Below are 23,814 nucleotides of genomic sequence, written 5' to 3'. Positions count from 1 at the left end.
TACTGTTGAAGTCGCCAAGCAGCATACAGCACCAAAGTTTGAGAACATAGGACCAAAGACTCGAGGAGAGGGATCATCATGGATAGTGTCTCCCATGTCAATCTCTTTATTGAGCTGATCGCATAGGTACCCCAGCAATGACGCCGGCACATCTGCGGGGGAAGCGAACGGAACAAGGGTCGCGACTGTGACACGGTCTCGAAGGGTCACCTGGCGGGGATATATGTTGGGTGGCAGCTGGGGATTAGCTGGATCAGGGTACGGCAGCTGTCCAGAGGTGCGAAAGATCAGAGGCCCAGCTGGGTCCTCCAGAACAGCGGGCATGGTCCCCTAAACCGCCCTTGTAGGTCACGAGGCTATTGTTCATCATGAATTTCCATCAGTGAACGCAGCTTGTAACAGCAGCAAAAGTTCAACTAAAAAGTATACAGTAGTTTGAGTGTTTAGGCCAAAGCTTCTTGCTAAGTATATAAAATAGGGTATTGTAACCGGCCCTCACATCGGGAAATGCGCCGAGATAGGCAGCGTGAGGCGACTACTTGAAGCAATAATATGGGTTGACTTTACCGAAGAGCAACCCCTCCTGTGCCAACAGACAGGTGTTTGTCGTCCTATCTGGAACAATAAAGAGCCGGGAGACAAGGGTCAAGAAAGGGGCTAAGGTACCCAAGAACTGGACGAAGCAACGCACACTTTGGAACGGCTTCGTAGATTGGAGAACGGAGGCAGCAAGATACCCAGGTGTGCTTGGAGCAAAAGTGGTTGCAGAAGGTCGCCCTCGAGGTGGTGGGCATGGAGCTTACTCAGCTCGGCTTCCAGCGGTGGGACGGATCATCGTACCTCCGATCCTGCAAGGATTGGCATCTAGGATTCATTCTCCGTATATATGAAGCATTATTCTGTAGATACGAATCATATAATACGCTATTTAGAACTGCAAACAAGCACCTAATGTAACGAGTCTACACAGATGTGCGATCATCATAGAACGCGAATAGGGGGAGAAAACCTAAATATGTGAATGCAAGGACGATAAACCATGTCCGTTGTAATTATTTTTTGTTGCTAGTATTCAAATCATAATTTTTTCATGGACTAGAGCAGAGCTAGTTAATGTGGCTGAGGACCAAAAATAAAGGTGTGATGGAGCAAAGTGTCATATTGCTTTGTTGTTAGCCGTGCTATCTCCGCGGCTTCGCAATTCCTGTCCGGTCCGTAGTGATGGTGGCATTGATGATCTTATCGAACGCCTCGTCTTCACCATTATCTTCACTATCTTCGCCATTGTTGTCATCAGCAAGAATGTTCGTTTGTTGGGATCCGAAAACCGTCCCCGCGACGCCACTCCTTGACGTTTCTGGCCTCTTGATTTTTTCGAACTGCGACTTGGATGTTGCCTCAAGTTCTGTAACATTCGTAAATGGCCTCGAATTCAGAACCCTCCGCCGCAACTCCGCCATCTCCTCATCGTCTGATTCATCAGAGAGCGCATATGGGTCTCTCCCTGAATCCTCCTCCTCTCCTCGAGAAACTTCGCCTTCTTCATCTTCTGCGTCCTCATCCTCTGAATCAGATATATCCCGCCTATTCGTATTCCCAACCGTCCACATATCATCAGCGCCCTTCTCCACCCGACTCTCAGAATACTCCCTCTCGATCTTCTCAAGCCAATGCTCCTGCGTATTCTTCACATCCGCCTCTGTCTTACAAGCAGCATATCGTTTCAAAAGTTGTGAATTGATTTCCAAAAACGCCCTGCCATACGGAAACTTCTTTAGAACTTCAGAAGCCCAATCCTCATGTCCACAGATATAGAAGGCGGCTGCTAGTGCCTCCGCGCAGTTTAGTCGCCAGGGGCGTCCGTAGTTCACTGAGTTGGCGGCGACGAGGTAAGGTACTAATGGAACTTGTAAGAAAGTTGTGGTTTCTTTGACCCAGTTCCCTTTTCCCAAACCATCCAGAAAGGCACTTCATTCATTGAACGGGAAGGAAACAGGAAAACAGGTACTCACATAACCTCTCACACTTTCCACCAATTTTCGACCAGGGGACTTCCTGAGTCCTCACCCACGAACACTCTACCACCGCAGCTCCATATTGCTCTAGCAACTCGTTATCGGCTGGGGAGATCGTGCGCTTCGCATTCGGTCTAGTAAAGGTTAGAGGAAGCAAGAAGGCTGAAAACGTAGTGAAAAGATATAGATAGGCCTTATGGAGAACTCACGAAATCACAACCCCGGCAAATTTCTGTCCAATCTGGAGCTCACGCATGGCACCATGCTGCATCAGTTTTTTTCCAGAACATCGCTTGGGGTCACAATGGCCTAGATCCCAACATGCAGCTTTAAAAGGGAATATGTTGGACGCGTCCCCATCGTCATCGGCAGGGAAGCTCCGTGCGAATCTTTGTTGGCGGGGTTGTGATGGGTAGTTGCCTTTTCCTCGTTTACCAAAGTTATCTTTTTTGTGTCGAACCATTCCTCTCACCGCCGCAAGGGTGATATGATGTATGATTTCGTCAATAAAAGCAGAGAAAAAACCCGAAAAGAAAAGAAATGGAAAATCCCTTTGATGATTATAGTTGGTTGTCGCATGGTACTAGAGTTCCTCGAACCTGGACTAGAACCAGAGGGAATAACCTAATTCCGACGCTTCAATACGTCATAGTATTTTTAAAGTAAACCCGCGAGTAAACGCTGTAAGAAAGGTTGTCTTGCTTGAAGCAGCATTGACAAAGGCAATCAAATGATATCTTGAATCTTTCCCACAAATATTTTGTCTAGTAAAAGGCCCCGAATAATTAGCCAGGCGTGAATTGGCCAGGGTCCACAGCTTAAACAAATCAAATACCAGCGCATCAGAGACAGCCGGTTTCTGCTGTAGGGAACATTCCTACATTCTTTCAAGCGATCTGGCGTCATATTTGAATCCTTCTTCAGCTTCTCAGGCATGCTCTCCATTTGGTCGCGGAAGTTAATGCTCATGTGAAACCCCCCTCCGCAACAAGTATCATTGCTACAACTATTCTCTGTGGTTTGGGAAGCAAGCGGATATGGTGGATGCTCAAAGTCATCTACCCTATTACGGCCCAATTGGATGCATCGAGAGACGGAAATTAGGGCAATGAATGCCGAATGTGTCAGCTTCACCTGAGGCTACAAATCTCACAGTGTGGCATGGAGGAAGCGGGCATGCTGTATTATCACAGCCGGATTGAATTCTTATATGAAGATGTGAAGCAATTAACCGCGTTGTTAACGATTTTGATGTTGTAAATTACTGTACTGTACATATAGTAACATACGCGCATCATATCGAGTTCTGTCTACCCCGTAGTTAGTCGTTGATTAGGGCATACCTGCGAGGCTCCAGCATTTTCTCCTGGAACTTGTCCGTATCGCTACCGACGCGGGAAGCCACTACGAGAAAAAGTTACTGGCTTTCCATCGCTTTCCCTGTTGCCAAATTGTTGTCGTAGCCCATCCCTGGACGGCCTAGACAAGCAGGCTGTGATGGGATTGTCCGTTGAAATGTGCAAGAGTAATATTTATATTCCCACGAGCTCGAGTGTATTACTGATGACAGCCACAAACCAAACGGAGAGACTTGATCAAGGTCCATGAGGCGAAGCTCCTGTTCTACCATAAAAATACTAGAATATGTATTTCTGCTAGATGGGATAATAAGCCAAGGAGCGAGAAGTGGCATCGCTGGTATTGTCATACGTTATACCGGGAAGGTTCTTCGTGAGAATAGAAGGCGTGAGATTGCAACGAACGATAGTAGGATGAGTTACCGACCGGTGTAGGCATCTAATGAAAATTGTCAAGTGTAACATGCCCCTTAGCTATGGTAAATTTAGGCCGTTGCGCTCAACACAGAAATAGAATTTCGGAATTTCGTGACGGTAGGACAAAACAAAGTAGAGAGTACGTTGGCATGGCTACTAGTAATTGACAGCCCGGGTCACTTTAACTTCCATTTCTAATATCCAGAGTTCGCTGTGTTGGCGTTGGCGATGGGAAGATGTGGTGCTGAGTCAAAGACGTTGGTACCTACAGTAGGTGTAGAGAGAGATATGGGGTCTGAGCCTCTGGCCCCGCTTGGATTAAAGAGGAAAATAGTAACGTCTTCCATAGTATTCAAGGCCAACCAAGCCTAGTTTACCTGGTACACTTCATCCTAATCATCATTAATACCACGACACATCGACTGGCACATCCTCTTATTCCGTGGTGGAGGCAAGAGATTTTCACTCTACGCTTTCGAAGGTCCTTCTTGAAGGTTCTGATTCCCTGACCTATCCGTCAATCTGGAGGCGACATCTGCACGCATGGCAGCGAGGGATCGATTTGGTGTCTTCGCTGAACCCGCGCAATCAACCCTACAAAGATACATCTGTAGGTTCTCTCTGCTCCACTACTTCTCATTCCAAGTATTACATTTTTTCGCTTGTTCTAATTTAATATTCTTTGGTCGTAGACAATGCATGCGACCCCCAGAATTACGAACCCAACCTTGCTTTGAATCTCGAAATAGCTGATCTCATAAACTCTAAGAAGGGCAACGCGTGAGTTCCTTCGCTTGAACCGGAACCTCTCGCCCTCTATTTCATTGGCACTGACGATTGATAAGGCCTCGGGAAGCTGCTATCAACATAGTACATCTCATTAATTCGCGGAATCCCAATGTGGCGCTACTCGCCCTAGCGGTATGTTGAAGCTTGCAGTCCGAAGAAGCGGGATACTGATCGTGGTTATGATGTTAGCTTCTTGATATATGTGTGAAAAACTGCGGATATCCCTTCCATCTCCAAATCAGTACGAAAGAATTCCTTAATGAGCTGGTACGGAGATTTCCCGAACGCCCTCCGATCCGACCATCCAGAGTACAGCATCGAATTCTAGAGTCGATCGAGGAATGGCGGCAGACAATATGCCAGACGTCACGATACAAGGAGGACTTGGGATTTATCAGGGATATGCATCGCCTGCTTCTTTACAAGGGTTATATGTTCCCGGAAATTCGTCGGGAGGATGCAGCAGTTTTAAATCCCAGCGATGTATGTCGGCTTTTATATATTCCCACCACATTAGGATCATATTGACCATTGGCTAGAATCTCCAATCTGCTGAGGAGATGGAAGAAGAAGAGCGGGCTGCCCAATCCGCTAAACTCCAGGAACTCATTCGAAGAGGGGGTCCTGAAGACCTACAGGAGGCGAACAGGTTGATGAAAGTAATGGCGGGGTACGACTTACGGCATAAAACGGACTATAGAGCAAAGGCTGCTGAAGAGGTCGCCAAAGTCCAACAAAAAGCAAAAATTTTAGAGGAAATGCTTCAAAGCTACAAGCCCGGTGATAAAGTAAAGGAAGGGGACGTTTTTGAGGTAGGTTATACCTCAAATCAAAAAACTAGGATTTTTTTTAATGAAAAACCATCAGGAACTCGCCAATGCCCTCCAAAGCGCACATCCGAAAATCCAAAAGATGTGCGAGGAGGAGTCGGATGACTCAGAAGCTGTTGCCAAACTCTTAGAAATCAATGATAGTATACACCGAACTATCCAGCGTTATAAGTTAGTGAAGTCGGGCGACCTAGAAGGAGCAGCCAAAATTCCGAAAGGAACACTGGGGACGAGCACAGGCGTGAAGAAGAATTCCGATAATGAATTATCCTTAATCGATTTCGGTGATGATACTGCACCTGGCTCCAATGGCAGCACGGCTGTCAGTACATCGCAAAGCCAGGTACTGTCATCGGAAGGAGATCTCCTTGGCCTTTCATTCCAAGAAAATTCACAGCCGCAAGGCGGTGGCATATCTCTCGGAGGTGGCTTTAGTTCAAGTAAGTAAGCCTTGGATATCAACGAACCAAGTTAACAATTAAAAGGTCCATCGACTTTATTGGGATTATCGTCTACATCATCACTGTCCAGAAACCTGTTTGATGACCCCGCCCTTTCCACATCTGCTGTCTCAGTGTTGGAAACCCAACCCCCGACAGCTATGCCAGCCTCAATACAACAGCAACAACAAAAGGCAGCAACGCCTCCACTGGGGGACCCATTCCCATCTCTGGTTTCGGCACGTTCCCAGACTTCGTCACCCTTCAACCACCTTCAAAGCTCTTTGGGATCCAGCTCCTCACCATCATTTCTTGACCTAGGCCAGGGAATGTCTCAGACAGCTACACAGCCGGCAGCAGCACCCACAACTACTACAGGGGATGATGAATGGACCTTCGCCTCGGCCCTTCCGGAGAATAATCTGCCTAGTACCGGCAAGGTACAAGTCCTGAAATCATCGATAGGCGTTGACTTTACTTCCGCTAGGAACGCAGGGGATCAAAAGATACATGTGTTAGTCTCATTTTCGAATAATACCAGCCAACCAATATCCGACCTCCACTTCCAAGTTGCAATTGAGAAGGTAATAGGTGGTCCCGCTTCGTTCCTTCACTCCCTCCCTCCCTCCCGTCCTCCCCTTCCCTTTCCTTCTCCTCCCGTCCTATAATCATCTTCTACCCCTCCCCTCTTATCCGCGACCTACATAGACCAATATACTAATGCCGCTAACTACTAAAACAGGCATATAGCTTGCAACTGACGCCGCAGTCTGGACGTCACATAGCCCCACTGCAGCAGAACGGAGTTCGTCTTGAAATGCAATTGAACGGGATCCCATTCGGGGCCGGGGACTCAGTTAAATTACGGTATAAGCTTTCGTATAAACTTGGAACGGAGGAAAAAGAAGAACAGGGGCGTGTACCTCCCTTAGGCATAGCATGATATTGCAATACACCACTTTCTTCTCTCCTGGAAACTGGCTAATTGAAGTAATGGCAAACAACGGAAACGGAGGGGGGGGAAGCGAAACAATAAACAGATAAAAAAAATGACGCAGAAAATCCAAAACCCGGTCAAGAAATAGCTAGCCAAACGTGCGAATCTAGCGCAGTTTTTCCGTCCTATAATTCCAGGTTCCCTTCAAAATGGCACTGGTTTTGTACCTCTTCGTGTTATTTTAGCTTGATAAATTTGGACCAAGATAGTTTTCACCTCCGCGGCTCCTGTGCATTTTCCTTGCTTTATTTTACTTTAATTTGTGTACTTCTTCTGCCCGCCCCTCCCTTGTCAACTTCTGTAAGACCCTAGATTGTATAAGTGACCAAGGCCTTTTTATCACACAAAGGTCGCATGTCCGAACTATATCGTCATCAAAGATTGCAAGGCAGCCCGCGCGCTGTGTAGTTCAAAACAGATCCTGGTGATCACCTAGTCGATCCACCTTTTTGCCGAACCCCTGGCGGGCCATCACTTCGGGAGCGGCTCTCGGGAATCCGTGGGAATTAATATTTGTTGCCTACGAATTGAAAATAGGACACAAGGTGGCCAGCAAACATAAGAAATCAATGGTTCATATTCGTGTTTTAATAGGTAAATTGAGGCCCAGAAAAAAATTAAAAGGTTGGTCCAGGAAAAGAACTTCACCTGAGCGAGCTGGTTGCTACGGCTGCGAAGTTACCATATTCCCCCGCTATTTCGAATTCCTTTAGCATCACACACCCCTCCTCCTCCTCTCCTGACGTGGCTCTCAAAGACAGGCATCTCTGGCTCTTAACACCTGACAATCCACCGCCCATCCCTCCACAAACACAACTAGTTCGTCGTATTATGGGGGATAATACATTGCATCCAATATGCAATTGGGTAAATCATCCCATGGCTCCTGCATACGAGACCTGCCCTAAACGGTGTGGAGTGCAGCATGATGGTGTCATGTTGCCTTTAGCTTGGCCGAACGGATTTGCATGAGGGCGATGGAATGACACCGCAGCTTTTGATCACATCCTTTCTTCTTGTGCCGTACCGATGTCCCTTGTACGGTATGGACGTACATGTACATGTACAGTACATGTGCAGGCATTGCGCATCGGTACCTGCCTAAGTGTGCATATTTCTAAATCCGCCTGGAGCTGCCATGTAGTCATGGCATCGTCTGTGCATGAGGATTGGTGACTATTGCCATGCAACAGTGAGATCGGTGCATTTGCAGGTTGCATGCGGAGGATCTCTAGCAATAGTTCGGACGCACATATTATTATGGGATTGCTTGTGCCGTCTCTCTCTTCGCCAGGTGACCTCAACGTGCATATATAATTAAAGATGGAGAAGTGCAAAGTCCGCAACCAACAACACTCACAACCGCCCTAAAAGCAGGAACAATATTTTTCGGGACTTTTGATTCGTCCAAACAGTTGGCGGTTGGAAGGGGAACTCAAATGGGATAACCCTCATGGCTAGCGAAAGGCATCCAAACTTACATACTGTACATAGTAGCTAGCCAATTTCAGCCCGTTTTTATCTTTATATATTCTGACATTAACTTTCAAATCCCGAAGCGTGAGAAGCCTCTCCCTCGTGCAAAGATCAAACAGCGAGTGTGTTATAGGCGGGAATGCTAGGCCGTTGAGCGTACATGTAGTATCCATATGAAGTGGCAAAATATGCACGAGAACGCTCAAAGTATGGCGAACGAGGCATCTGGCCTGCGCATCCCTACCTCGGTTTGGCAGCACAGCAGATCCTGTGGAAAACTTCGTTTTTTGGTACATGGACATTACATGTACTGTACAATATTTGGGGGCTCATGTTTGGCTGCCTCCAACCTGTTAAGCCGGTGAGTGTCGTCTGCAGTGTCGAATACGATAATATAGACTACTCCGTACCTGCCTAGGAAGCTGTTCTGTTCGCATATAACCTGGATTCCCCAAGAGGATTGTCTTTTAGTGCTGACAAGATTGACAGGGGATAGATACCTGTCATTGATTCATGATTGACTCTATCCCTGCGAGGAACATCTTTGAAGATTTCGAAGGCGGGGAGGGAGTGTTGGTTCCGGAAGGTGGGGGATAAAGTGGACTCATATTTTCTTCTTCCATATGGTTTGCGACCATCACGGAACCGGGTTGAAGGTGTGGAGTGGCCAAACGGAGATAGCTTTGCGGACAGGACTGGAGGCTGGAGCCTCGTCCCTTCAAAATGATTGTTCTTGCCATCACAGCCAAGTCTTCTGCACCAGAGCCAGATATCGCAGCCCTTACATGATAAAATGCGTGTGGTCAACTGTTAGTTAGTTAAGCGGTTTAGTTAAGAGTCAGGGTATCGCCGCCGACACCGTAGCACCTCTAAGCCATAAGTCAGAAGGTCCTCCTTGAAACTACCTGTTAAAAAGCACGAGGCAAAATTTTTTGGCCCGAAAAAAAACCGCTTTCCAGTGCGCAACCGTAAAAATCAGCAGCGCCGGGTTTATTTTAGCCACTGAAGATCAAGGTTAACCAAGGCATGTCGAAACCGAGAAGTTAAAATCCCGCCAACGGCGGGGGGAACGAAGTCGCATTTAATCTCTGCACCAGCTATTTACACTTGATACAGAAAATTACAGCTGCCTCCCCATGATGAAACATGTTGTACCAAAATAACCAACAACCAACCTGGCCAGAAATAAATATAGAAATAAAATAAATAAACAAATGGCATATTTCTACTCATAGAGAATATGTGTGTGTAGTTGTATTTCTGTGAGTCGAGCGTGATGTATACTTGTAGTTACTAGTACTGGTACTGAGTGCCGGGGATCAGGCAATACGATTCACCAAGTATTAACCATCAATCGGTTTATCCATCGTAATTTATTGTCTTAAACTGTGCCGTGTAAAACAATTTATTTACCACCATACCTCCATCTATATTATGGAACGTGCTTCTTATTAAAAAAAAAAAGAAAAGAAAAGAAAAAGAAAAAGAAATCACCCATATTGGTGTCTTGGTGGCATTCTACATGGGCAACCTTGTAAGGTTCCAAGGTTGAATATTGAACACGTGACTTAGAAAGATGGCGGCTCAGCCAAGAAGAGCAGCAACGCCACTGAAATCTCGGCCAGAAACGCCTCAGCGAGGCCTAAACAACTAAGATCGCAGAACTCTTCCTTAGAGCTATTATTGTCTTTCTGTCGAGGGTTTTCAGACTTACCATCTTTTAACCCGTGATATATATATATGGGTGTATTTTAGATGAATGGTTTGTGGGTCCAACTTGCAAACGAGAGCCCCATGTTACTTTTAAAAAAAGCAGGACAGCTGGCAAGCCCAGGCATGATTATATAATAGAGCATTTAGCGATTTGCGGATCTCCGATTGGCCACGCTGGATGATCAGCCACTAAAAGTGACGGGGCCTGGTGGTTCTTGTCCAAAATAACCTAGTGCGGTTGCTGACCAACTTTCTCCAGACCAAACAGTGCTCAATCAGGAAACTTTTGACCTCAACCAAGCCGCTGTACTTGAGGCCACAACTAGTTCTGCCAACTTGGAACCTGCAAACCATAATCCGGGCATTGGATGCGCCTTGATGTCTGCCCTTACAGAGCCCCTAGTGCCGTCTTGCGCCATCTGGTGCTGTCTGGTGTTGTCTGATGCCCTGCCTCCTATCCAGACCTGGGTTCGTGGAAGCGAGCGTGTGGGTGTGTATACACTTGGGACGGATTCCAAGTCTCAGGTAGGTACCTACGCAACTATTTTCCAGTTCTAGGCTGGCTGTACTCATTTCAAGGTTAACGCTTGCCATTTTGTAATGTCTATGATTCCTACCCCATTGGATCTACATCCCGCCCTTCTTCGTTGGAGGCCTTTCGGCCTTAGAGAAACTCTGTGCTGGAAAGGGTTCCCCTGTCCGTGGCCGGTTTTCAGGGCCAAATTGTAAAGTGGTATACGGCTGCTGCCTTCCATTCGACCTTAGTTTGCAAATATTCCACACTATCAGAGCCATCTTTCCTGTAACGCTCGACTACGGGGATCCCAAGCATGTTGCTAGTGCCACCCAGTTACAGATTCTGCACTTCCATGGTCTCCTTTTTTCATCTTTTCTTTTCTTTCTGAGAAGGAAAAATGGAGTGCCCGCCATCGAAGAGTAGACGACTTTTTGCTGCGGGTAAATGGAACGCCAGCCGTATACGCTCACGCTTTGGACCCCTGCATAAGCCTCTGGCTAGCTTGCCGGTCATTCCTACTCCATGCATGCATTCTGCGTGTGGTCTGTGCTGGGCACCTCAAAATTTTCCGCATTAATTTCAATAATAACAATAATCGTTATTGTTGGTGAGCAGTGGAGGTGGATTGAGGGGCCCCGGCTCTGGCTGGCCGTGTGTGCAGAGCACGGGCTACTACAGGGCCCACACGGCTCACGGCCCATCAGAGTCTAGGTAGGAGATATCCTGCGAACCGTGGTTACGACGGAAAGTCTAAGGTGGGACTTGGACTAGCGAAATCCTTTTCGGTCCCGACCTCCTTCCCGGACCCTTCCCTAAACCACCAGTATTGCTTTCCTTGGCGTACCTGCAACTTCGCACTCCCCACTGCTGCTCCTCATTACTTTTGTCTCCTCATCTCCGTCATAACTTGTTGCTTTTCATCCCCCATGCAATAACCAAGGAGATCTCCCGAATCCACATCGGAGGAAATTATTGCTTTTTCTTCGAGCTCCCCCGTATGTCAGAAAAGACCAAAGAAACTAGGCCGCTCGGTTACTGCATTACGGTTTACTCCCTGCCGCCTTGTTCATCTATATATTCCAGGAAACGCTGTCTTTCCCTCTATTATTACACGAAACCTTCTCTTGTTCTTCTCCTGTTCAGATTCGGACGGCTGCCATATCAATAGTCACTCAAACCCCCGGGTGTCTTTTTCCTGTCCCTTCCCCAGAGATCATAATTTCCTTGCTCCTCGGTGACTCTTTATAACCATGGCCTCTCCAACTTCCACTCGCGTTAAAGAGAGCAGGGACACCAAGGAGGTGGAGGATAAACATGAGACAGAATCAGAGAGAGAAGCAAGAGAGAAAGAGGATGTTAAACGGCGGTTGGAAAATCGAGAAAGGTTAGTCTTTTCACTCTTTGGTCATGCTTGTTCCCGAGTAAACCTAACTGTTGGATAAGGGCATTTATCGCAGCCTCCAGGAGAGGAGACAGGACCATGGAAGCTCGATTTGAGTCCGCGCTGCGCGCTTCAGAAGTTCACAAAGAACGAACTGGGAAGGGGTTGCGTATCACCATGGAAGCTGTCGAGAAGGAAGAGATGTACGACGAATTAGATGATGAGCACGGCAGAAAACGTCGGTGTCACATCGATAGTCTTCAGCTCAGGTCCCAGTCATTGGATGTGCACTTACACCCATACATGTTGGCCAATTTTGCAAAACCTCATGCAAATTCATCTTTCTCACAGCTGAACGGTAGCATACCCAATCCGTACCACACAGGGCCAATATCACCTCAGGGCGTATATGATCCCGCAATGTACCGATTCAATGGCTTACCAGGCGTGGAGGGCATGTTCAATAATCCGTTCAGCCCCCCAGCACCACATGGACGACCCAGTTCTCTACCTATTTCACCCAACGCTCCCAGCTATGATGGTCAAGGAATCGCCAATTTCAACGGTCAAAATAACAGGCTTAACCGAAGAGTGGCTTCGGATCCCGCCATTGCTGTTACACACCTAAATCATGCTGGATCGTCGCCCATGCGACCGGAATCTCACCCGCAAAAGTCTGTCCCCAGCTATCCCATGATGCACTCCTCGCAGCAGCAGCAGCAGCAGCAGCAGTGGCAGCAGCACTTGGAACAAACCCGACAGCAAGGGAACGATTCTACAAGACCGCATTCCAATATCCAACAACTATATCAACCCGTGCAGCAAGGGTCTCCAACTAACCAGCAAAGAACCTCGGCCCTTAAACCAGCCCCAAATAGTCGGCGGCAATCCTATCAACATATCCAGCAACCGCGCCCTCGACGTCTAAACACCCAATCTAGGGCGAGTCAGGTTATACGCATGAATTCTTTTGACTGTATGCCTTATACTCATTCTTCTGCTGTCACTTCTCCGGCTGAAGGGATGGGCATTACCGGCAGTTATCCCCGCACTGGCACTGAATATAACTGGGGTGCCAACACTTCCGCACTGAATTCCGCCACCGCTAAAAATTCTCCTTCCGGCTCTAACATTGAAAACCCAAGCAATCATAAATTGCCTTCAGGTAGTTTCCAGGAGATAGAAAGCCAAACTCTCGACCCTCTCATCCAGTGCACACCAATTCCAGTAAACACCAAGGTCCCTATGATCCAAACTCCATGTCATGGAACATCCCCAGTTTCCAGAGGCTCTTCGGCAGGTTCAATGACAACCTCGGGTTCCAGTGTTGCTGACCCTTCTCTTCCTTCGCCGGTTGTCAAGCAGGGATTTTCCGACCAGAATGCCCTTCCAATGGGCCTGAGTGAATACGTTCAGAATTCAATCATGAACAACAACGACCTTTTCCCGGAAGAAATAGTTGGTTCAGAAACATCATCTTTTTTCCAAGATGCGCTCCCAGACGTCAATGGACTCGAACTCAACACTGCCTCCCACGAGTGTTCTGACGAGAACGCCTTTCTCAAATACGAATATTCCGACCCATTTGGTGTATCCACCTTCTAATTGATCACTCGCGAACAACAAAGGGCAGGAGCACCAGCTTTTTTCATATCCTTCTCCTCCGCATGCCTATTTCTATAGATACGCTCATTAATACTCCCTTGATATTTCCTGTGTCTTCTGTTCCCTGGATCTGGCAATGGGAAGGGAAAACAGCTATATATAATCACTCATTACCTCTCCTTTGCGTTAATTTTCATATTGCCTGGTGCATTCTTCGCAATTGTTCTATTAACTAACAAATTTTCACTCAGCTGGGGCTTCCGATTTAGTTTCATCAAAGAGAGCTAGGGAAACTTGAGTTCCCTTCCCGCCTTTGATTTTTAGTTTTTACTTTTTGACTTGTTTTGTATGTTGGGATTTCCCCTTTAGCTATCTGGGAATTCAGAGCAAAGTTGATACCTCAAGAAGCGCGTATACTCCCTATGCGGAGAGCCTGTTTGTCTATAAGTCAGTTCTTGAGAATAATCTATAGCTCCCATGTTGAGAGGGATGGTGATAATAAAGGCAGAGAGAGCCCATCAAAATTTTTGTTTCTCTTTCCTTCTTCCTACCTCTTAATCCAAGACTCGCTAAGTATGTCCTTGCACCACGCGATGCTTAATTCTTTTATTTTCTTCTAATTCATCATTTATTTGGCCTTTTTTCTTTAACCCATACTTTAGTTTTGAGCCTTTCTGCTATATGTGCTGGACGCTCTTTAGCCTATCTCATTTTTACTGTTTTAATGCTCGCCACATATCCGGAACAACGCCTGATACCTTTTATGAGCGACATGCATATTTGCTGTATTTGCTATATGTATATCTGTCATGATACTCCAACTGCGCAATCGCATCAGCCTGCAATCTATCTATGGTTATTTGTGTGGCGAAGGCGGAAAAAAACCGATGCGGAAAGAGGGAAAGTCGAGACTCATTTGTCTCCTCCCCCCACCGCTTCTAGCTTCCATTAAGAAGCGGGTCATTTGAAGCAGATTCAAGAGAAGGAAGGGAATGATTTAAAGGGAAAGACGGAAAACAGGAAATGTTTGAGGCTATATAGGCTATGTGTGGATGCATGTATGTAGGGAACAAATAGTTTTTAATGTGGATTTTTTTTTTTTTTACTATTTCATAACTACCTTCCTTCTCTTGATTCTTTTTTTCTTTTTCTTTTCTTTGGATCTCCATTCCATTTTTGGAACACGGTAACCGGAAAGCATGCTCGGAATTGAATAACCAAAATATATATATACACAAATATATATAAATAAAGTTTACCGGCGGGGCAGATGCTAAGAAAAAAAAAAAACAAAGCAGGAAAAGAGTATATAAAATTCCTCTCCCCGCTTGACTTCCCACGCCACTGTCTACTTACTCCCTTGAAATTCCGCTTCCACAATCAAAAAGGGTAGAAGCGAGGACGAAGAATCTGTTCTTCTCTCTCATTCGCCTTTCTCGGCCGTATGGGGGCCAAAATGGACGTCCATTCATTGTTCGGCGATGTTGTCCTGCAGAGTCGATTTGATTCGATGAGCCGTTCGTTGCCTGGCCCGAGAGAAGCTTCCAAATATCTAGCAACGTTCTCTGGCAATGGCGATACACGAAGCATTCATGCAATGGATGTTTTTTTCTTTTTTCCTTTTGCCTGGGTCCTATGGAGAGGAGAAAGCAAATGCAATGGTTACCCGGAGGTGAATCCTTCTCTTCATTGGTCTCGTTCATTTTTTGTTGAACCCAAGCCCCAGCTCGCCTCCCGCGCCTTTTTTTTTTTTTTTTTTTTTTTTTCCCATACCGAGAAGTAAGTGCCTCACTAGTTATATATGCACTGCAGATGGTCCCCGGGACGATCAAAAAACAAAACTAGTCGACAATCACCTGCATAAAATACAGTAGTTACCAGCAGACGAACGGACGACGAACGACGAGCAAGGAATAGATAGGTTCACGGCGCCCCCCTTGCTGGAGAACTCTAAAATTAAAGTTGTTTCGCCCTACAGCGCCTGCGCACCACCCACAGCCGCCAGTTCTTACCGACCCCCAGCGAGAATCATGGATTCGGAGGTGGCGGGGGGTGTTGGGGCCGCCATTTTGGCGCTGATTGGATTGGAAGAGCCCGGCTACTGCGGGCCTGGGCTTCCACGCTCCAGGGAATGATGAGATGTGGTTTCCGGTGCTTAGATGATAAAGCCGAGAAGGTCCAGCGGTATGGGTTGAACTACAGAAGAAGGTAATAAGTAACCATTTGGCGTGCGGGTTTGTTTTCCTTTTGCTTTTTTCTAAAGAAAGCAAAAGGGTGTTGTTGGTTTTTCGTTCTGTTTTCTTTTCTTTTCTTTTCTTTTTTTTTTTCCTTTTTTTTTTTTTTTCCTTTTTTTCCTTTTTCCTTTTCCTTTCCTTTTCTTTTTCTTTTCCATTCATCCGCCGAAACAAGGAACGGTTATGAACTGCCAGCCAAAACGACTGACGAAGAATTTCGGCAAGCAACGACAAAAGTAGTCCAACAGACCCGCACCAAAAAGTTTGAACGCTGGTTCAAACCGCCTAACTTATCCTCCCATCCCATCATATAGTAGTTGGAAATTCTTTTTGAGTGCAAGCTCCAATGAGTTTTGGCAAGTCCCCAGGGCGTTGGGAGCTTCTATTATAAACTAAACTATACTCGGTAGTTAGTGAGGGAGCTTTGATTGCTCGGGCGGGTGAAGGACCTGCCTGTGCGCTAGGCACGCACCTCTCAGTTGTTGTGGCTGCTTCTTGTCGACCCACCTCCCGCTTAACTTGAGCTTGATGGGTGGACTTGTGGAGGCGAGATGTTGACTCCGTATGCATCCTTTGATTTGAACTTGCTTTTTAAGTAACTCACTCACTCACTGGTGCAGGTATTATGTAAGATTTTAAACCTGCAAGTGAGTAGAGACAGGTATGTAATTATAGTGATTTTTGAATGAACACTCATGCGAGTCATCTCAGCCATTTCAACAATGAACTAGTTCACAGTTGATTTATTGTAGCTAAGAAGCTGGAGGCTGACCTCGAGAACGGCCGGGTGACAAGGGTCTTTTGCGCAACAAACTCTCGCTTAAACATGTGAGAGCGCCAATAAATATCTGCTCTCCAAATCCCTTTCGACAACCCACAATGCAAACAAAGAACAAAAAAAAAAAAAAAAAAAAAAAAAAAAGGAAAGAAAGAAAATGCATTGATGAGCAGAGAAGCAAAAAGAGGAAAAAAGTCACAGGGGGCTGAAGTGGGCGGGGGATCTAGGCTAGCTATGATTTCTGAGTTTTGAAAATCCCTAAGCGCTTCCACGGTTCCAGACATCCCTACCGATGTCCCGCCCGATATCTCCACTTTTCCGTATGCCTAGGCTCGAGCTACTGCTTCGCCTTCGCTGACTACGGTATATGCTCGGGTCTGCGGGGCTTAGCCCGCTGGCACGGGCATACAGGTTGAGAATGTCAGTTAGGCTTACCACGCCAACGAGGTGGCCAGACAGCCTCGCACCGGGTAGCGAGGCGGCTGGAATAGATGTGGACATCGACTGTGGTGGGCCAGCGGGGGATATCAGCGTCGAATGGTAGGGTTGCGCATGGTGCGACGTAGTGGGAGGGGGGAGGCTCCAAGTAGATGGAGCTGCAGGAGACGATTGGGGCGACAGAGGTATGACGGATGGGCTGTTCAGAGGGATGTGAATGGCAGAGTGGGAAGGAGTGGAAGGTCCTGACGATGCCGGCGATTGAGGGTCGGTTACCCACATCCTAAATTTGTTAGCTAAAAACGACACAATTGCCCGATACTGCCCGCCTGCCATACCTGTGGGATCTTGTAGCGACTATCTTTGCCACTGTATGGGCTAACGTCGATTGAGGGTGAACGTGGAAAACCGGATACGAGTCTTTACCCTCATGCATGCCGCGGGTTGATAGAATAACAGAGATGAAATGTATGCAAGTGTTATTTAGGAGAGGAAGGGATGTTGATTTGGTGAGTAGCTGATTTCGGGGTTAGTGCAAGCATAACTTAAAAAGTAATAGCTTTGTATAACTACAGAAACACACCTTCACATCAACAACAGATATGTTTCCAACGACATTGAGTTGGTTGTCGACGACTGCGATTGAGGAAATCCCTTCACTGTTCATCAATTCCAAGGCTTCGGATAATGGCTTGTATCCGCTATAGAAACTGTTAGGATATTTATTTGAGAGCAAATTGTTTGCAGGTTTTCAGAGCGAGGGTTAACGGCACATCACCGGCACATACTTGATCGATATTACCTGTTGCGAACCTATCCTCAGATCTGCCAAAGACCGCGGATACAGCTGATCGATGACAGGAAAGCTCTGCCCGTTTTCCCACAGAAACTTCACAAGCCGCCATTGGCTGAAGATACCCACAACCTCGTTTGTATCTTCTTTCGCAACGATAACCCGATGAACTCCACCACCAAATGTCTCGACCGCTCTCATCAGACTGGCGCCGGGAGTAAGGCTCGTGATGGGTACGTTCAGGCCCAGGTTTTTCACGTCTCTCAGCGGGATTTCCTTCCCTTCTTTCGCTTTTCTCGCCAGCTCTCGCATGGACGCAACATGCTCCTCGCTTGGTTGCACCAATCCTACCACAAGCAGGAGATATGCATTGAGATCCGCATAATCGAATGTACCAATGGCAGTTTTATCTTTGGGCTTTTCGCGGATTAAAATAACAGGGGAACCGGAGTCGATCAGAATCTGCGGATAACAGAGGAGAGCAAAAAAGAGCCGGGGACAGATTATCAGCGGGTACTGGAAACATGGTAGATTTTTTTTTTTTTTTTTTTTTTTTTTTTTTTTTTTTTTTTTTACTTTTCGGCTAATCTGGTAGGAGATGAAATGAAAAAAACTATACATTCGTGGCCTCCTCGATTCCCGTATCCATTTCTACAAAGTGAAGATCACTCGGGGTGACCAGCTCGCCAACCGATATCTGGGTCCAGTCACGGCCCGCAAAGGCCGGATCTGCCGCATTTCCGGAAGGCGGATTATCGATGAGGCTTTGCACTGCAGATTGGGACAGTGATGGTTGTCGGCGAGCTCTGGGGGAGGATGGGGAAGCACGTAACGAATCACCGAAGCCTTGGCGCGGTTGTAGCGGGCTTATCGAGGCCAGACGGAAAGGCGTATTGCTAGAAGTTGGGGAGCGAGAATCTGTGCTAGAACGAGAGTCCCTGGAAGCCTCCGCGGATGATCGGCTGCCGCGGTCTGCCATGTCGCACTCTGTAAAACGGTATAGAAATGTAGGTGTGGGTGTATGAAACTTTCAAGGCGGCTAGCTAGGTGAGGGACCACGAGAGCAGAGAGCAGAGAGCAGAGAGCAGAGAGCAGAGAGCAGAGAGCAGAGAGCAGTCTGGGCAGACAGGAATCCCAGCAGAAAATGCATGGAGGTCACGGCTGGGGGCGCCTCTATATTCAGAAAGACAAAAGGAGAGCAACGCGCCCAAACATGGAGCATCGAAGGAGAGGACAGACGGGAATTGGGCGATGCTGCTGGGCGCTGATATCACACTTTGGCCGGCTTGCCCGATCCGGCTTAGCGGGCCTGGGTCCCAGGGCTCTTGCCCACGCTTCAGCAAAGCTCAATTTTGAACGAATCTCTATGATTGCTTCCCATACATAGCTTTTGAGTTGGGCTTGGGTAGTCTGGTTGGACGTGCGCCATTCACATATTTTAGTAGTATACAGATATTTACATGTGAAGGCCGTGGAAGGTCGAGTTTTGGCAGACAACTTCCCAAGCTTCGTGGGTCGAGAAATGGGAATTGCCGAACAAAGCCCTAACTGCCCTATCACGAACTTAAAAAGCGAGTGGGGACCCCGTCGAGTCTGTCTTGCGGGATGCGTTGGCAGACTTCCAAGCGCGGTGGAATCAACAATTCCTTTGTGGCGCCAACAGAGCAAAAAAAACTAAGTTTCAAAGTGCCTCAGGCATCGTGAATCGGCCAAAGGAAGAAGGCGAAGGGGTGTACTAATATACGACTGTATGTGTATGCTGGGGATCGGGCGATTCCTTGAATCCTACGCAGTAGCTCCATAGTAATTCTGCCAAACAGACCATACGTGAGATTTGAGACCGAGACTGCATGACAAAAACACTAGTACCTCCTCGTCTGGGGGCGAGGCAACAATTAGCGCAATACCATTAGTGTAATAACTACTAAGCTGTTAGCTTTCTCATACTAAAATCTATGTAATCTGATTTGTTGATACTGCTTCACTATCTTGTGTTTTCTGCTCTACGTGTTCTGCAACCTTGGAACCTTCTCTTCTTGATCCATATTCATATCCACCGTGGATGCGATCACCCCCTGCCCACCCTGCCCACCCTGGGATAGAAATATGACCTCTACAGGTGATTTCCAATTCTTCAATGCTTCTTTTAATCAGATTGACTGATTTATTTATTAGACAGTACAAAAACAGGTGTAAAGCGAAAGCGATCTGTCAGTGCACTTTTAGCAGACATTCCACCTCTGAAGAGTATTAGATTCAAACCTATGGAATCTCTTTATCGCCCCCCAGCTGTCAATCTGTCCAATGATATTGATCCACAGAATCCATACACCCTATTCTTTCTCTATATCTCAGAGGCAGATATTCAGAATATTGCCAGTTCCACCAATGCCTACGCAGAGATTCAGATATCAAGGAATTCAGCCATCAATCCACGGGATTGGCAGCCAACTACTCCTGCAGAAATCAAGGTATTTCTTGGGCAGATTATCTATATGGGAGTACATAAGTCTCCAGCAATTGGGAACTATTGGAACAGGAATGATGTACAGGGGCCACTTCATTCATCAAGATTTCATATGACACAGTATCAATTTGAGCAGATCAAGAGATATATTCATATATCCAATCCTCACAGACTGGAATCCTTCTACTCCTCCTTCATACAGAAGCTAGAGTCTTTATACTCCAACTTCCATACAGCATGTCAGAAATACTACAACCCAGGTTTAAATCTCTCCATTGATGAGATGATGATTCGGTTCTTTGAACAGTCCAAATACACAGTTAAGATGCCTCAGAAACCAATCAGACAGAGATATAAGGTCTTTAAACTAGAAGAACAGAGATATCTTTGAATCTTTTCCATGTCTCATAATAATCTCTGCATAAGTACGATGTTCCGAACTTCAGAATTAACCAAGACTGAATCTCTTGTGATGGAATTGATTGAACGGCTGCCTGTATTCTTGCAGAGCTCCGAGCAGCAGAGCTTCCGAAAAGGCATGGATCTCGCCCCTGTGGTGGATTCACAGTAAGAGGTTGCTGATTACTCAATTTATATAGATAACTACTTCACATCTGTTGCTCTATTCTATTATCTTTGAAAGCAAGGAATTGGAGCTTGTGGAATCATCCATTCTGTCAATCTGTCTCCTCTCCTGCAAGAACTCTGGATTATCCTCTTATATTTCCTTCAATATTCTGTGTATAATACTTCAAAATGAGGTTTTCTGTCTTGAATGGAAAGACAATAACATAGTATTACTACTGTCTACAATTCATCTGTCAGACAGCTTTGTTGAATGCGTCAGAAGCACTTAGAATTGAGCTCTACTAATGACTCTCAAATCTGAAGAATATTTGGAGATAACTGGCAAAAAGCTGTGAAGATTCCTACCATTATTGATGATTACAATCATAATATAAATGGGATTGACTTAGCAAATCAGTATAGAGCTTTCTATGAGACTCATATGCCCACTAATCAGACCTGGTTGGCAATTCTGTACTGGATTATTGACTATGCTATTGTCAATGCTTATATCCTTCATCGACTGGCTGCTACTGGCTCTGGCACTGCTACTCTATCTCATGTGCAGTTCCGTCAACAGCTCTATCTTCAACTCTTTCAATACTCAAATCCTCTACCCACTACTCAATCAAATTCAGATCTAAATCACCATCAGATCTCCTTGCCATATACTCAAACTTGTGCCTGATGTCAGTACAAAAGAAAGGTAGCAGGGAAGAATAAAGGAAGAGCTCCAAGGACAAGATATGGTTGTGAAGCATGTAATAATATTCCTCTCTGCTTGAAAAGAGGGTGTTGGAAGGAGTTCCATTCTCATGATATTAATTAGAGCTAGATCAAATAGATTACATAAATTACACTAAAACACAGCCGATCTCTCATATAATCCAGTAGTTTTCGTGTATTTAATACACTAATGTACACGCTAAAAAATACGCTAATTGTTGCCTCGCCCCCAGACGAGGGGATAAGTAGCCAATCCACCCCGCATCCATCTGATCTCGCTGGTGGTCCTTATTATTAAGTGGTTCATTGGGTCGTGCACGGGAACCTCCGCCAATCAGCCTCCTCTGACCGTGTCATTAGTCTTGGGGAAATATGACTTTACTAAGGGAGTTTAGCAGGAGGGGAGGGATATCTATAAAACCTTTGGAATTCCGCTAGCAAACCGGCCATGTTGATGCCTTTCTGGCCCTTTGGGACAGGCTTGCCTCGCAATCTCTTCACGTCGTTCCTCGCCGGCCCGTTGATGTCGGGGTCGGGTGTTCTTTTTCTACTATTCGCCAGCTCCAAATTGGACTTTTGGATCTGCCGATGAAACCAAACCGATTGGTGCTGCTTCTTCGCATACTCTCTCACATCGGGGGCTCCTAAGGAAAACTCGAGCAATGGCAGTGAGCGTATCTCTGATCCTTCCGAGTAGTCCGCAGAGTTGGCAGATGTAACATGCGCCTTGTAGCACTCGTATATGGTTCTGTTGGTGGCATTGACTCTACGAGTGCTCCATCCATGCTGCCGACCAACATTCTTTGCGCTGTCGTCGGTAAGCTGCTGGCAGCCTACGATAATCAGAGCCTCGAGCGAAGGGAACTGATCCAGGTATGAGAAAACGCGCAGGGAAATGTCGGCTTGCACGTGCAGCATCAATACCCGTAGATTTTTGAAAGCTTCACCGGCGAGGGCTAATTCGCTCCAGCTCCTCACGACGCGATCGGTTAAGTGGGTTATCGGGGCGTCGTCATCCTGATTGGCTGTGGATTGGGCCAGAGAAGGGGTAGTGATATCCAGAGCCACCAAGTTGGTAATTTTAGATACCTCAACGAGGTCGTGGAGGTCTGCATGGTGGGTTGAGATGGTGAAAACCGTGCCCCATCTCAGAGACGGGGAATGAATCAGCCGGGAATAGTCGCGGAGAGGCATCTTTTTAGTGGACGCTTTCAACGAATAAAACGGCGCTATTTCCCTAAACTCCAAGGGATACACCGTTGCGAATATTTTCCAGAGATGCAAGGTTCTCCTTTCGCTAGAAAAAAAAAAAAAAAAAAATAAAGAGGCTTAGGTCAAAAAGGGAGCCCTGCAAGATTAAAAACCGGAAGGTTCCTCAAAGGGTGAAGAAGGACTTGCTTTGCTCACCACCGCCCTAAACAATCCCACAAGTATCTAGCAAGTTCCCAAGGAAAGTTCTCAAAATGAAGCGTCGTAAGTAGCCGCTGGTCCAAAAGGGTTTCTCTCATAGCCATGTGCTTCAACGAATTGGCGCCGCAGGGACTGCCTTCTTCCCACCCAGGCGGTAGGTAGGGCGATTCATGACTCCAGCATGGTCCGGAAGTGTCTGACTGGTAAACGAAGGAGGGAACGATGCGATCCGTATAGACCTGGCCGCTATTCCAATCGCATCCTTTCTTGGCCATTTGGCTCCGTGTATTATATATATATATATACTATTCTCCGGGAACAGATGCTCAGTCCAACTTCACAGCTTCTCGCTGCTCGGGGGAATCGCCGATTTTTTCGAGGGAACAGGACTGGCCCAGCTCGGTAGTGATACCGTCCCTTGTACCAGCCACCTCTTAACCCATTGACAATTGGTCGAGTCTGTCGCGATGGGGACCAGTTCTCGTCAACATCGCGTATACCATATTAAGTTTAGTGTTGGCCCGATCAGCTGGATGACAAATAAATATGAAAGCATATTTGTTTCATGCACCATACATACATCGAAGAACGTAGGGTAGAAGAGTCGATAGAAATATCGATTTATAACATACATAAAGAATATCGATGATGATATGATATAAACACTAACATCAACTCCAGGTATCCAGTCATTTGTTTCTAATGCTCCGAGGTTCTGTTTGTATCATTTACGCCCGCCTCTTACAGCTACCTGCACTCATCCACCTGGAGCCTATCCAATCCCCATGCCATATCCACTTCATCCAACAGCTTCAAATCCGCGAGCCCCTAAATGGCCCAACGCATCCTTCAAGCTCACCAAC

The 23,814-nt window shown here is 46.5% G+C and overlaps 8 protein-coding genes across 8 annotated transcripts; 4 read left to right on the top strand and 4 right to left on the bottom strand.

Annotated features, from left to right (window-relative positions):
• Nucleotides 1–223: 223 nt before the first annotated feature.
• On the top strand, nucleotides 224–890 carry HCAG_05523 (predicted protein; the record flags this gene model as incomplete). Its single annotated transcript, XM_001540006.1, has 3 exons — nucleotides 224–277; nucleotides 479–526; nucleotides 600–890. The coding sequence occupies 3 exons, from the start codon at nucleotides 224–226 to the stop codon at nucleotides 888–890; spliced, it is 393 nt and encodes a 130-aa protein (XP_001540056.1).
• A 291-nt stretch (nucleotides 891–1,181) lies between these two features.
• HCAG_05522 (conserved hypothetical protein) lies at nucleotides 1,182–2,478 on the bottom strand (the record flags this gene model as incomplete). Its single annotated transcript, XM_001540005.1, has 3 exons — nucleotides 1,182–1,897; nucleotides 2,013–2,149; nucleotides 2,225–2,478. The coding sequence occupies 3 exons, from the start codon at nucleotides 2,476–2,478 to the stop codon at nucleotides 1,182–1,184; spliced, it is 1,107 nt and encodes a 368-aa protein (XP_001540055.1).
• A 1,855-nt stretch (nucleotides 2,479–4,333) lies between these two features.
• On the top strand, nucleotides 4,334–6,792 carry HCAG_05521 (conserved hypothetical protein; the record flags this gene model as incomplete). Its single annotated transcript, XM_001540004.1, has 8 exons — nucleotides 4,334–4,400; nucleotides 4,483–4,570; nucleotides 4,636–4,711; nucleotides 4,769–5,062; nucleotides 5,119–5,391; nucleotides 5,447–5,849; nucleotides 5,895–6,433; nucleotides 6,592–6,792. 8 exons carry the CDS (start codon nucleotides 4,334–4,336, stop codon nucleotides 6,790–6,792), a joined length of 1,941 nt encoding a protein of 646 aa, XP_001540054.1.
• Nucleotides 6,793–9,890: 3,098 nt separating this feature from the next.
• Nucleotides 9,891–10,454, bottom strand: HCAG_05520 (predicted protein; the record flags this gene model as incomplete). Its single annotated transcript, XM_001540003.1, has 2 exons — nucleotides 9,891–10,013; nucleotides 10,428–10,454. The coding sequence occupies 2 exons, from the start codon at nucleotides 10,452–10,454 to the stop codon at nucleotides 9,891–9,893; spliced, it is 150 nt and encodes a 49-aa protein (XP_001540053.1).
• A 1,348-nt stretch (nucleotides 10,455–11,802) lies between these two features.
• HCAG_05519 (predicted protein) lies at nucleotides 11,803–13,538 on the top strand (the record flags this gene model as incomplete). Its single annotated transcript, XM_001540002.1, has 2 exons — nucleotides 11,803–11,936; nucleotides 11,996–13,538. The coding sequence occupies 2 exons, from the start codon at nucleotides 11,803–11,805 to the stop codon at nucleotides 13,536–13,538; spliced, it is 1,677 nt and encodes a 558-aa protein (XP_001540052.1).
• Nucleotides 13,539–16,808: 3,270 nt separating this feature from the next.
• Nucleotides 16,809–18,931, bottom strand: HCAG_05518 (predicted protein; the record flags this gene model as incomplete). Its single annotated transcript, XM_001540001.1, has 6 exons — nucleotides 16,809–17,271; nucleotides 17,327–17,505; nucleotides 17,572–17,698; nucleotides 17,777–18,297; nucleotides 18,401–18,768; nucleotides 18,838–18,931. 6 exons carry the CDS (start codon nucleotides 18,929–18,931, stop codon nucleotides 16,809–16,811), a joined length of 1,752 nt encoding a protein of 583 aa, XP_001540051.1.
• A 1,747-nt stretch (nucleotides 18,932–20,678) lies between these two features.
• HCAG_05517 (predicted protein) lies at nucleotides 20,679–20,851 on the top strand (the record flags this gene model as incomplete). The annotated part of the gene is made up of 2 exons (XM_001540000.1): nucleotides 20,679–20,815; nucleotides 20,848–20,851. The coding sequence occupies 2 exons, from the start codon at nucleotides 20,679–20,681 to the stop codon at nucleotides 20,849–20,851; spliced, it is 141 nt and encodes a 46-aa protein (XP_001540050.1).
• A 1,024-nt stretch (nucleotides 20,852–21,875) lies between these two features.
• On the bottom strand, nucleotides 21,876–22,735 carry HCAG_05516 (predicted protein; the record flags this gene model as incomplete). The annotated part of the gene is made up of 2 exons (XM_001539999.1): nucleotides 21,876–21,922; nucleotides 21,985–22,735. The coding sequence occupies 2 exons, from the start codon at nucleotides 22,733–22,735 to the stop codon at nucleotides 21,876–21,878; spliced, it is 798 nt and encodes a 265-aa protein (XP_001540049.1).
• Nucleotides 22,736–23,814: the final 1,079 nt, after the last annotated feature.

The sequence above is a fragment of the Histoplasma capsulatum genome, genomic scaffold, assembly GCF_000149585.1.
Source record: "Histoplasma capsulatum NAm1 scaffold_5 genomic scaffold, whole genome shotgun sequence".
Classification (NCBI taxonomy): Eukaryota; Fungi; Ascomycota; class Eurotiomycetes; order Onygenales; family Ajellomycetaceae; genus Histoplasma; species Histoplasma mississippiense.
Note: the sequence above shows the minus strand (reverse complement) of the source record. Positions and strands in the feature narration are given on the sequence as shown.